General features: G+C 38.0%; 1 protein-coding gene across 1 annotated transcript in view; it reads right to left on the bottom strand.

Annotated features, from left to right (window-relative positions):
• Nucleotides 1–14,147, bottom strand: part of LOC126419846 (uncharacterized) — a 360,616-nt gene that overhangs the window by 53,578 nt on the left and 292,891 nt on the right. The window contains 4 exon segments of the mRNA XM_050087100.1: nucleotides 4,765–4,947; nucleotides 5,267–5,475; nucleotides 11,846–12,026; nucleotides 12,148–12,348. Coding sequence (XP_049943057.1) covers nucleotides 4,765–4,947; nucleotides 5,267–5,475; nucleotides 11,846–12,026; nucleotides 12,148–12,348 — 774 coding nt within the window.

The raw sequence follows: 14,147 nt of genomic DNA, 5'->3' as shown, positions 1-14,147 counted from the left end.
TTCCCACCAGTATTCAGCATGTTTACATTTGTTTGCATTTTAAATGCTTCCTCCAATTGAGATTCCCTCTGACTATGAAATATGTGCTGTGGCTCATATTCTTACAGTTATGGGTGTGAAAGTGGCTGAAATTCATCAGGTCAGTGAAGTGTATGGAGAAAACACTATGAGTGATCGGATGGTATGGAAATGGATAAGAGCTTTTAAAGATGGCTGTACAAATGTCCACGATGAGGAACAAAGTATGTAATCTTTAGTTATTACTGACGATATGGTGCAGAAAGTTGATGGAGAAGTGAGAGAGGACAGTTGCTTTACAATTTTGATGTTACATGACTATTTTCTGCAAATGTCAAGTAGTGTCCTTTATGCAAATGTTGCCTAATCAGGCAGCATATTTCTAAAAGGATGGTATTCGAAAGCTGGTTGTATGACACAATAAGTGCCTTAATATTGGTGAGAATTATGTAGGAAAGTACATTAAAGTACAGGGTTTCGTGTGGAAATAAAATTGCTAAGAAACATCCACTTTTTTTATTTCAAAGTAGTACTTACTTAAAAAACACTCCTCATTTTTTTCTTTTCAATAAAATGTTGTTCCACTTTAACCCTTTTAGTGCCAAATACGATCTGATCGTGATCCAGATTTTTGGCAAAAAATGCCAGTAACGATCTGATCGTGATGCCTTTCTCATTCATTTTTTCCGCGCTTGAAGGCAAAGTTGTTAGTATTTCCTAGCAAATGAGAAAGGCATCATGATCAGATCGTTACTGGCATTTTTCGCCGAAAATCTGGATCACGATCAGATCGTATTTGGTACTAAAAGGGTTAAGTACTGTAATTTTGAGACTGATGTTGACTCACTCACTGTGACAGTACCAATATAAACATAGCATTTGCTCCACACCCCTCTCTACAGCTTTTCTGCTTATTTTTAAATTGGTACTTAAACATGCTCTCATTTATTCAGTGCATTTGTCACTTTCATATATTTCATATATTTCTCGTGTAATAAATGAATAACTTTCTGAAATGAGAAAAATTTGCAAACCACCACTGTATGGTATGCGCATGATCCTACCATATAGATGCTTTGTTCTGATTGGTTGAGAACTGTAGCCTGTGCTACATTCAAATTTGACAGCTGGCATACATGTGTTTTGGGCTGAGTTGTTTATAATATTACACAAGTTGCATGGGGTGAACACATCAGTGTATTTCAAGTAACTGAGGACATTTCTGTAAACATGCATATTTATTACTCACCAACATTGGTACTATATGGTTGTGGGAATTATATTTGATATCAGACAATGATGTCTCTGTAATTTTCTTGATCTTTATTTTTGCATGTTTGAGAAAAGGTACATTGTGATTATATGATTACAGTTTAGTTGCTTTTCAGTTGCATAATACATTTTTCATTGATTTCACCTTGGAATCCCACGCATGGAACTGATCGCTGTTGACCAACACAAATACATTCAGTGTAACGTAACAAGATTAGGTCATGACTTTACTAGGGAAAACACAGCATTTGTGATACATTAAAATTGTTGTATAAAACTTATTTGTAGAAGCAATCTGACATTTGCATTTGTGGATATGGGCAAATATTCTGAAAGTCATACCCAGATTTGTTACTAAACCAGACAGATGATCGTTAATTTCACACTTCAATTTAGTTTCCTTGTGATTCACTTACATAAATGCTTAACATATATACTGAATGCCTCTTAATGAATCCAAAAAATATTTATGAATTAATAAAAGTTTCTCCCCATATCATTCTTATCATCTTTGTATGGGAGACGTTGAATTCCGAACTTTCATGAAAGAAAGTACAGGGTGGCACAGATACAAGTATACAACGTAAGTATAGAGGAAACATAGCGAAATTACAGAAACAAGGAACTGAAATGGACTTACCATTTATTTACAATGAAATATACAGCGAAAATACATTTATAGAAGATGCTGAAAGTGACACACTGCAACATTAATACACAGCTAATTATATCTAAACATATTCCGTATTGTGAAAAGGGAAGCTGCTACTCACCATACTGAGGATCTCACTGAAGGCTTCACAAACCACAATTCTCCTCCCAAACAAATCTCCCGTGCCTTATCTCGAGTCTCCCACCACCTCACAAAGTCGCACAGTCTGGCCACAGAGCAGTATTCCCCTCAGAACTAAGTACCACCCAGGGCTGGAGCAACTGAATTACACTCTCCAGCAGGGTTTTGACTACCTCTCGTCATGCCCTGAAATGAGAAATGTCCCACCCACCATCCTTCCCACCCCTCCCACAGTGGTATTCCACTGTCCACCAAACCTACAAATATACTCATCTATCCCTACACACGCCCTGCTCCCAACCCCTTACATCATGTCTCATACCCTTGTAATAGGCCTAGATGGAAGACCTGTCCTATACATCCTCCCACCACCACCTAATCCCGTCCAGTCACAAATATCCCCTATCCTATCAAAGGCAGGGCTACCTGAGAAACCAGTCATGTGATCTACAAGCCAAGCTGCAACCACTGTGCTGCATTCTATGTGGGCATGAAAACCAAGAAGCTGTCTGTCCACATGAATGGCCAACAGCAAACTGTGGCCAGGAAACAAGTGGACCACCCTGTTGCTGAGCACGCTGCCAAACATGACAGCCTTCATTTCAATGAATGCTTCACAGCCTGTGCCATATGGATCCTTCCTACCAACACTAGCTTTTCTGAATTGTGCACGTGGGAACTTTCCCTGCAATATATCCTACATTCCCATAACCCTCCTGGCCTCAACCTTAGTTAGTCATTGTCCTCTCCCATCTAGCCCCTTCTCTGTTCCCATTGTTCCCATTCCAGCACTGCAAAGCCCCCATTCCTCCATTGCACCCATTCTTTTTACTTCTATCCTTTTCTGCTATCTCTCACCCCCTCCCTCCCCCCACCATCTCTCTGTTGCCCTCCGTGTAACCTCCCAACTGCACTAGCTGCCCGACCCTCTTTCCACCTTGTCCCTGCGCATTCCTCAACAGCATGTCACTATCCGCCACCCCTACCCCACTATCCCTCCTCCTCCCCACCCCAGCCTCCTCATTATCCCCACCCAGTCACCACTCCCATCATGCACTGGTGCTGCTGCTGCTCGCAGTGCGACCTGCGTTACCTGAGACTGCAGTCGTGTGTGAGAGTTGCGTTTGCATGAGTGTGTATGTGTGTGTGCCATCTAATTTTGAAGAAGAGCTTACTGGTCCAAAGCTATATTTGTGACAGTCTTTTTGTTGTGGCTATCTGCGACTCAGCATCTCTGCTATACGGTGAGTAGCAACTTTTCTTTTCACAATATCATTACATTCCATCCTGGATTTTCCACTGTTTGATCTAAGCTTATTCAGATACATCTGGCGTAAAGTTCGGATATCGACGACGGCAACTTCATGGATGACGTTGTTTCATAGTTCCTGTATTGTGTGTGGGTTTGTTTCTTGGATCTTACTCTTCAAGTATCCCCACAGGTAAAAAATATCACATCCTGTTAGATGCGGCAAACATGGCCATAAATGTGTGCTGAAAGTTCGTTCCTCAGTAAAGACATCGTGGACTCACTCCAGGGGTAGCTTAGACATGTGGCATGTTGCCCCATCTTGCTGGAAGAAGCAGCATTGTCTTTCAGATTCAGGAGCTGAGCACAAAAGGTATAAAAAATTTCGATATATCTAATCTTGTTGAGGATATTGTCAAAAGATATCAGCCCAATGATGTGCATTCCTCTTACACCACACCAAATGCATATTTTTTCATCAGGACATGGTTGCTGACACTCAATGTTAGGGTTCTCCATTACTCAGTACCTTGTGTCCTGTGAATTCACATGAACAGAAAGATGTAACCATGCTTCGTCACTCATGATGTAATGCAAAGGGTCTAGCATAAATCCAATCGCAGTAATCTACACATTTCTGATTGTCATCCTTCTGTAACCACTGCACAACCGTCACACAATATGGTTTTGGATCAAGACTTTTCATTATCTCCTGGCAACCCCTCCTACTCACATGCACCTGTAGACTTCTTTGGGTTCAGACTAATTCTTCGGCGAATGTCTGCAATAATTTCTGGTGTGCAGACTGAAGGAATTCTTTGTTGTTTTACATTTTTCACAGATCTGTAGTTATGCCAGTTTGTATACAGACTCCATATTGCTCTCTTTGTTGGTATCCCTATCGAGAAAGTCACTTTTCAGACGCAAAGATAAACGTCTAACTTCATTGATGAAATAAACTGAAATGCTGACAGAAGAATGCTAACAATTGATTATTGCATAAAGACTGTCCATTTCTGCAGCTGTGTGCTCTACTCCAGACATTGAAATATTGCATTCCAATTCAAAGGGGAGGCAGGCCAGTTTGAACTGCACCACCCTGCATTATGCAGTCTTCATTATTGAAGAACAGGACAGACAGCTTAGGTAACTTAATTTCCATCCAATTTTTCTTCCTAGTGTAACATTCGTGTGCTGCTGTGTGTGTCAGGGGTGGTAGAGATTTTCGGTGCTCAGCAGTGAGGTTGTCAGTGCCCATATGTATGTGTTGTACCTATAATTATGCCATACTGCCTACTTGTAACCACATCCTTACTATCAAAAACAAAAATACTATTAAATTTTCTCTCTCTCTCTCTCTCTCTCTCTCTCTCTCTCTCTCTCTGATATATTTAATTAGTAACACCTACTAGAGTTGCACTTATGCACTTACTTGTGTTTCTGAAGCAGCTACAATGTTCACACCAGGACGCATGTGTAAAGCATTCTTCAGAATCAAACCGAAGTTGAGCATCTTTGCCTTTGCATTTGCAGAATCAGTAACACGCAACAAATCTGTACGACCAATCAGGTCCTGAAATTTTCTTATGCCCAACTTTGCCATGTGACCACGTATCTGAAATAAAGCAGAATGATACATTAGATACAGATTTTTCTGCGGAAGTATGGAAAGTGAAACCAACTTATCTTACTAAAGTAATATTTAACACATCATCTTGAAACTGATTTCAAAATATAAAAATAAATAATCTATAATAATAAGTTTCATTTTTAATATTTGTTTGTACAGTTATTATTCACAATGTTAGAAAATTAGTAATATTTATTTCAATAATGTAGTCTACTCTTGTTAGTAATGAAGTTCGTATGTTTTGTAAAAATTTTGTGAATGATGTGGTGTAACACACAATGAACAATAGTTTGTGACATTATACCTCTTCAGCAAGCATAAATAAATAGTTGATGACATGCTCTGGTTTTCCTTCAAACTTCTTGCGGAGTACAGGGTCCTGAGTTGCAATTCCAACAGGACAGGTATTAAGATGACATTTCCGCATCATCGTGCAGCCCATAACAATAAGTGGTGCTGTGCTGAATCCAAACTCATCAGCTCCAAGCAATGCGGCAACAACAACATCAAATCCTGAAACACAAGTGATGACATTTAAATTAATAAACAAAGAAAGAACATTCATGGAGGAATGTCTTTACAACTGAATGAATGGCAGTTTTGTTTTTTTACCACAAATGTTTCACTTCTTTCATTTATGAAGCATTTTCGTGGGTTATAATACATCTTTGTTTAAATATGCATTATGTAGTAGTAACAAGTACATTACTATGTTATCTGTTCTCACATTCTCCTCTTGTTTTCGTTTTTCAGGTTACAAATAACTTTTGCAGCCCAAGTTTTGAGAGGTTAAATTATTGGTTGGTGTACCTCATGATTTCCAATGTTGCTAGCCCATGTTGTAGTCCTGGAGATGTGTTTACTCAGTCCCCATACTCCAGATGGCTGATTTCCGATATTTTTTCACCCAGATGTACTACAACACTTCACTTGCACAAGTCATTATGTATTGACCATGTTTGTGCTTAGAATGTGCAGTGCTGCCAATTGTCACTGTGTTTACCTCACTTGTGTTTGTGTGTGCCTTTACCTTTGCTGAACACATAATAAAATGTGGACATGAACCATCCAACATGGATCAGGACATGAAAATTATTAGGGTGAGTAATTGCAACACGACTCCCGACATTATAGGAAAACTTTCATGTACAAAGAGCCCTTGTAATTAAAAAGAAAGTAATTAATGATCAAATTAGTGTAAGGAGTAACTCAAGCCACTAAAACAATAACAAACTGAAATGTTAAACATGAACACATTCAACACACAATGCCAAGTGCAAGAGAAGTGTTACAATACATGTCCGTGGAAAAACACCACAAACTGTCCATCTGGAGTATGGGGGCCAAGTAAACACACATGAGCTAACAACATTGGAAATCTTAAGTAACACCAAACAATAATTTAACATTGCAAAACTTGTGCTGCAAAAGTTATTTCTAACCCGAAAAATTTGCGAATAACATGAGAAAACTCAACATAGTAACATACTTTTAATTATTACATATTGAATTTATTATATATAAAGCAAATCTATATTACAGGCCATTGAAAATTCTCCGTAAATAGAAGAAGCAAAATGCATATGGTAAAAAACAAACTGCCTGTCATTTAGTTGCAAACACGGAACAAAGGTCAGTGAATTTTGAAGCGGTAAGGAATGACAAAATTCAAAGAAATGACGGGGTCAAAAAAGGAAAAAAAAAAGAAGTTTTGTTCCAACAGAAATAATACTGTCATTGTGCTCCAGTCCCTTCTGGTGATACCATCATCATCACTAAAAAGCATTAAGTGTAATGCTGCTTTTTGTTGACAACTAACAATCTAAAATATGTAAAGGTTTCATATGCCACTGAAAATTTGACAGTGTTTTTAATTTTAGGTGTTCCTATTGGCAATACTAAAAGCTGAACCTGGTAGGTATTTCTCTATCATTTTTTAAAACTACAATTTTCTGAACATAATTTTTAATGTTACACAGTTGTCTTAACTGTATAAAATATGGTAACAGAATATTAATATTTTATTTATTTAGCATATGGCTAATACAGACATATTATAAAATTAAATTACATATACATATGTACATATTGACACACAAGAAACTTAAGTTTGTCTTTACAACTGAATATCCAGTCCTTCAATCCAGCGCACTCCATCTGGAGTTGCTAGCAGGAAGTCCTCTTCAGCACCGTGACAGGCTCAAATCCTGCATTCACTGACAATGAGGTGAACAGTCTGGTATGGAGCCTCGCAGTCACAGGCTGGATTAGGCCACTTCTTCCACTTAAAGAGAGCATCACTGCATCGACCATGGCCAGTACGGATTCTGTTGAGAGTAGTCCAGGTCTTGCACGGTAAGTCGAATCCACTTGGAAGTTTAGCACCTGAGAAGATGTTATGCAGGTGCACATCTGTCATTGCTTCCCACCGACTTTTCCATTCTTCAAGAGGTCTGAAATCCTTAGCAACCATGTTAGCACCATCACACAGAGTTGGATGGCGTGATTTCAGTCTCTTACGATTTAAAAAAGCCAGGTCGCTAAGCACGGGTAGGTTAGAATTCCTGGAGATCTTGTGGAATTCTCTCATAAGGGCAGTACATCTGCGTAGATCAGAAGGCATTATACCGGTTAACAGTGGAAGCCAACAAACTGTAGTAGATCTGACTGCGCCAGATAGTATGCACACTGTCGTATTCAGCTGGGTGTCAACAAGCCTTGTATGATGACCGTTCATCCAAACAGGTGCACAATACTCAGCACTTGAATACACCAAGCCCACAGCTGAAGATCGCAGTGTGGTTCCTGAAGATCCTCAGGTAGTTCCGCATACCTTATGGAGGATGTTGTTTTGAGTCCTCAACTTTTCAGCTAAGTTAAGAAGGTATTGTTTGAAGCATAGTGTATTGTCCAAGATAACACTAAGATATTGTGGGTTCCAATTATGATGAAGAATTCTGCCTCTGAAACTGACTTCCAGTTTTAAGTTCGCCAACCAATTATTTAAGTGGAAGCAACACACTTCTGTTTTACTCACATTGGGTTGGAGTCTCCAGATTTTTAAGTAATTATCTATTGCAGTCAGGTAATTGGTTAGAATTTCTTCTGTTTTCATTTCCTGGTGTCATACGGCTAGAGCCAGGTCATTGGCATAGCAGTATTTTCTGGACAAAGTGTCAGGTAGATCAGATAGATATAGATTGAAGAGTAATGGTGAGAGAACTGATCCTTGAGGCAATCCATTGTTCAGATTCCTCTCCTTACTTATGTTGATTCCAGTAATTACCTGGAACTTCTGATCGCTTAGCATGCTGTTAATCAGTCAAGCCATTGTTCTGCATGGTATGATGTGGAGAAATTTGTAGATAAGGCCTTCCCTCCACACAGTGTCGAAGGCGGTAGTTAGATCGACAAACACCACAGATGTTTTCTCTTTCATTTGGTATCCTGACTCTATGAAGGATGTGAGAGACAATACTTGGTCGCAGCAGCTACGCCCTGGTCTGAAGCCTGCCTGATCAACTGGAATGTTCTCTAGGATAGCACTACTTATTCTATTATACACTAGCCTTTCAAAAAACTTGTAGCAGCAGCTAAGTAGGGCAATGGGGCGATAGCTTTCTACCAAGAAGCTGGGTTTGCCAGCAGAATTTATTTCAGAATAAATATTATCTTTGCCTTTTTGAACTCCAATGGAAGTTGATCAGTCAGCAGGATATCAGTGAAGAATTCTGCCTGTCACTTCCTAGCTTTTCCTCCCATATGGATCAGGAATTCTGGATGGATACCATCGAATCCAGGTGCCTTAAGAGATTTGAGGTCCTTCAGTCCAGAGTCAATGTCTGAAACTGTGAAAGGATGGATATACTCAGATGAGAGAGATGCCATCTTTTTCAGGTCACGAAGCTGTCATTTGGTATGTCTAGTATGTTTCTTGGCGGCACTCTTGAGGTAGTAATGACGTGGGAAGCAATTTGGTCTGGTGATACTTCAGAATTTTTTCTGCAAACTGGTGCAGTTCCTCCCAGTTTTCTCAGAAGACTCCATGCTTCCCTGCTCGAGTGGGTAAAGTTGATATTTTCGACTGTTTCTGCCCATTTCTGCCTCTGAGACATGTCCAAGCTGGGCAATAGTTCCATAGTTATCGCTGTGTCACCACTTTGCTGGAAATGTTGGAACAGTGTTTCACTTTCATCATTCCATCCTGGAACATACTCGTTTCGGTAGCCTCTTGGTATATTAATATTGATTACATTATAGTCTAAAACATTAATTTTAAGTGTGACTGAGAAGGCACTAACTCGTGCAATAGTAGGAGTTGTCCTATGCATTACCCACAAGAGATTGACATTCTCCGGCAAGATGATTCATATTTATGTACCCGTGTATGTAACTGCCTTTTTTTTCTATTTTAGTATTGAAGTCTTCGAAAATATTTTTTTTTTTTTTTTTTGTCTTTACACTATTTTCTGAAAAAAAGATAAATTTTAGCATAAAAAAGGTATTAATGATCACATGTATTGGGAAGCAGTTTTCAAAATACCAAATTTTCTGTACAAAAATTCCAGAAATAATTCAATGAAACCCTTTTATATTATGAAATTCCCATCCGTGAAGCCATGTCCACGAATTCTTTCATTCTTGGAAATATGCAAAATAAACCAACTTCTTTATTTTTAAAATGAGGATACTGCAAATGTAGCTGAACTGAAGAGCTTCACTATGTCGAGGATGCAAGTTTTCCTATTCAGATTGTAATTTATATGTTGCGCCAAAAACTCAACCATATTTATTGCTCGTACCTCATTCAGTAACAGTTCTCATGGAAAGTAATGAACTGTGTGTACATTTTACAATAATCCGTTCACCTTAAACCACGTGTTGATATTTTTTAGTATTTTATTGCTTCTTCAGTAAGAGCACTGCTTCCATTTTACATGCCTGTAGGCTTGTAGAAAGCCATACCAGATAATTAGTTTTTCCAAATGAAGCCAGTATTTACCCGAGTGTAAGACGACCCTGATTATAGACAATCATTCTTTCTTTTTCAAGAGGTTTTGAAAAAAAAAATATTTTTAGCATATTCTTACTAAACAAAATTAACAACTGTTTTATCTTACAAAGTATCTGCCTAAGAAATTATTGTTACACCTATTCTACATTTATGCCATTTATTGATTTTGATAATACAAGAAGAAATAAAATAAACAAAAAGACATGGGTTACATTAATTTTTGGACAATTTCCTTTTCTACATTGTTTACTTACTAATCCTGTCATCTGTAGTATCACTATTTTTAATCATCGTCCTAATAGCACAGCTGTGAAATTTATATCTTTGTTGCTACAAATAACTTCTATTTCTTCTGAAAATGTTGCGATTTTTGGGGCTGTGGTTAGATTTTGGACATGGGAACACAGCTGTTTTTATTCAAATACATAAATGATTTCGCTTCTCTACTAACATTAGATTGTAACAATGTCTCTTGCTTATCATCTGCGTGCTGCTCTCTCATTGACTGTGTACCTCCACTTCGTTCCCATCAAACGTCACAGTGAACATTCATACCACTGCAGCATGAAACACCTAAGTATGCCGGAGCATGGAACACATAAGTATGCCAGTGGCCCCTATCTGAACTTTTGCCATCTCCTGCAAAAATGAATGATATTGTTGCGTATTTATCCAATTTTAAAGTCAGTTCAGTTCTGAATACAAATGGATTCCAGGCAAACTGCAATTTAAACAATGTAGACATTTCTACAAAACCAAAGTATGTGGTATAGATTCACATGGTTTGCAACAGGACACAATTTCCTGTCTGCTCACTACTCCCCTCCCTGCACTTATTTAGTTCACAGCCAAGCTGGTCCTGTTCCCCCTCCAGCCACTCCATAGTGCTGTGCTTGAGCAACTATGAAAGAGAGATTGCAGTCTCTTCCAGAATGCAAGTCATATGTAACAACAGCAACAACTAATACATACATTAAAGACCACACTCACAATTCAGTTCAATTCTTGAACTTTCATTCGTCTTGCAATCTAATTAGGTCTGTTGGTACTATTCCCATGATGAGTCTTGCTGCTGTAATTTATTCTCATTACAATTACAGTTAGTTTAATATGATTTATTTCATCTGTTTTCATTCTTGATTATTTTTCCTTTTTGTTTCAATTGAATGTCACCATCATGTTCTAAAGCTAATTAAAAGCTGGTAACATTTTCATCTGGTATTCGAATACATGAACAGTAACTGACTCTCTCATTTGCAACCCACTCAGTAATTCGAAAAAATGTTCGAATGTGTGTGAATTCCTAACGGACCAAACTGCTGAGGTCATTGGTCCCTAGACTCACACCCTACTTAAACTAACTTATGCTAAGAACAACACACACACCCATGCCCGAGGGAGGACTGTAACCTCCGGCGGGAGAGGCCGCACAATCCATGACATGGCACCTCAACCCGTGCAGTCACTTAGTAATTCATTACAGTCTTTCACAATCAAATAAAATATCTATCTCAGTTCACAATCAAGTAATGTTTTTCTGAAGGGCAAATTTCGCATTTGAACATAACCTTTACTCATAAAGCACCATTAATGTTTGTACGTGATTATTGTCTGCCCAGGCCTGCCTTTCTGAATTCTTTGAAATAAATCTTCACGTAACCTCAATAGCCAAAGCTTTATCTGTAGAGAGCATGCCTATATATTCTATTGAACAATGTAAAAATGTTAAATTGTTTAATCTGCAAATTATAAGATGACTGTATTTTTCAAATGACAAGTTTAAGAAAAAAAACCTCATCTTGTAATTGGGTAAATATGATATATTTTAATTTATTGCTTCTTTACAATGAGATGTGGAAACAGTCTTACCTGTGCGGATCTGTCCATCAGCCTGAACAACCACTCTTGACCGGAGGTTATTTAACACAAGCACCTGATGTGTCTCTGCAATTCCAAGTTCCCATGGCAACCCAGCATTCTTAATTCCTGTCCATGAACTTGCTCCAGTGCCTCCATCATGGCCAGAAATCACAATGTGCTCTGCTTTTCCCTGGTAGATAGGAGAAAAGAAAGAGATGATAATTATACAAGCTAATGTTCTTATAAAATAATACAAGGCCTCCTGACCATGATAGTAGCAGAGTGTGTTTTTCACTATGTATGTATCTTACCTTGGCTACTCCTGAAGCAACAACACCAACACCAACTTCTGATACCAGCTTGACAGAGATTCGAGCATTAGGATTAGCACACTTAAGGTCATAGATCAACTCTGCAAGATCTTCAATAGAATAAATGTCATGATGGGGAGGTGGTGATATAAGACCCACACCAGGAACAGAGTGTCTTGTTTTCGCAATATCTTTGGTCACCTGTAAGAACAAATGGTTTCTAAAGATTGGTGTTTACAGCATATTCGTGTAGAAACATAGCCCAAAATATTCTCACATGTCATAATACATTTTTAGATGTGTTTCAAATTATAGAGAGTGGAAAAGTGCTTGAAGGAATGTTTTGTAATTCAGTCAGTAAACTGCTGCCTAATGTAATTAGTAATTATGAAACCACCAATGAACCACCATACACCAAAGACTTATGATTATCATGCCAACAGTAATTTCAGAATGTCATTTCAGTAATCAATCTTGAAGGTGGTTTCATGATATTCTCCATTCCCATTGGTTGTCAGCAGTCTTCCGCATTTCAGCCCAACTGCTGCATCATTCCTCATCCATGTCTTGCCTTACATAGTCTTATCAATGTCTATCCCATGAGTCTTTCCTTTCACCTATGTTTTCAGCAGAGGTTCATGTCATAATGTGTATCTAACCATTCTCTCTCTTCGCTTCATTATAGTCTTTATCAGACACTCTACCTCACTGAGTTGTTAAAGGAAAGTTCATTCTTTAGTTGATTAATACATTTTTAAACAATGTCCTGTATCCCACATTCCAAAAGCTCCTAATAATTTCATTCTATTTCTGCCTTGCACAATATCCACGTTTCACAGATGCAAAGAGCTGTACTATAAAACTAGCTTTCAGTGAATTTTTTCCTGGTCTCAGGATTTACTTTTTTTGCAGCTAGTAGCTGACTTTTTACACAGAGCCATTTTGCCTCAAGCAATCCTTTCTTTATATGTTTTATTTCAGAGACTGTAAAAATCACACACATGTTCAATATTTTCATGTCCAAGTTTAACATTTAAACAATCAGCATGTCCATCTGCTGTGTTCACCATTCCCTCAGTTTTCATTTTGTTTATGAACATCTTATAGCCACCAGCAAGCACACAACTCAATTCTTGTACAATTTCAGCAACCACTATTGTCATAATGTTTATTTTCTGTCCTCTAAAGCTTCCACACTGATAATTGTACCATATTTCCCTTACTGCTTCTTCCATACATAAATTAAATGTCAATGGTGACAATTAGCAAATCTGCCTCACACCCTTTCAGATTTTGGTCTCTATCCCATTGCATTAGTCCCAGCTTCAAATAAAGAGAATGGATTACTTTTTCGTCCCTGTAGTTGCTATCACATTGTCAAAGGAGACACATCTTATGTTATTCAATATTATCGAAAGCAATTTTCATATTTATAAATTCAACTTGTGTGTTTCTTTTCTTTTCTCATGTAAATGTATCCTGTATTATTTTGGTTGCAGTGATACAAATTTCTAAATTATTCTCACTTTTTCCAAAACAAAATGAGTCCACTTCAGATCTACTCCTATTACATCCTTTCTTCCAAAAAGCAATCTCTTGAGACTTTTTACATGTGGCGGTACACTGATTTTACCATAGGTTTTACATGTATTCACTCTTGCTTTTCTCAGGAGTAAGCTAGGTACATGATTTTCAGCCTCTCAACGGACATCCCCTCTTAAATAAATTTCATTTACAAATTTTTGTTATCCTTGGCCTACACTTCAGCCTCAAGCCTGGAAGAGATGTGATGGCAATTCCTCAATACTTGGATATTTGCCCCGAGTTTATGCAAAGCTTTTTGAAATTTAGTGATACAAACCTGATCTCCCTTATCATACTGTTGAATGTGTTCTAATTTCCAATTGGCCTAATTACTTCAGGACAAAAACAGAGTTTCTCTGAATAGTGTTTCCATCTTCTTGCCTTACTTTCTGCTTTTATTGCCCAATAGCTAATTT

This window comes from Schistocerca serialis, chromosome 9, assembly GCF_023864345.2.
Source record: "Schistocerca serialis cubense isolate TAMUIC-IGC-003099 chromosome 9, iqSchSeri2.2, whole genome shotgun sequence".
NCBI classification, from domain to species: Eukaryota; Metazoa; Arthropoda; class Insecta; order Orthoptera; family Acrididae; genus Schistocerca; species Schistocerca serialis.
Note: the sequence above shows the minus strand (reverse complement) of the source record. Positions and strands in the feature narration are given on the sequence as shown.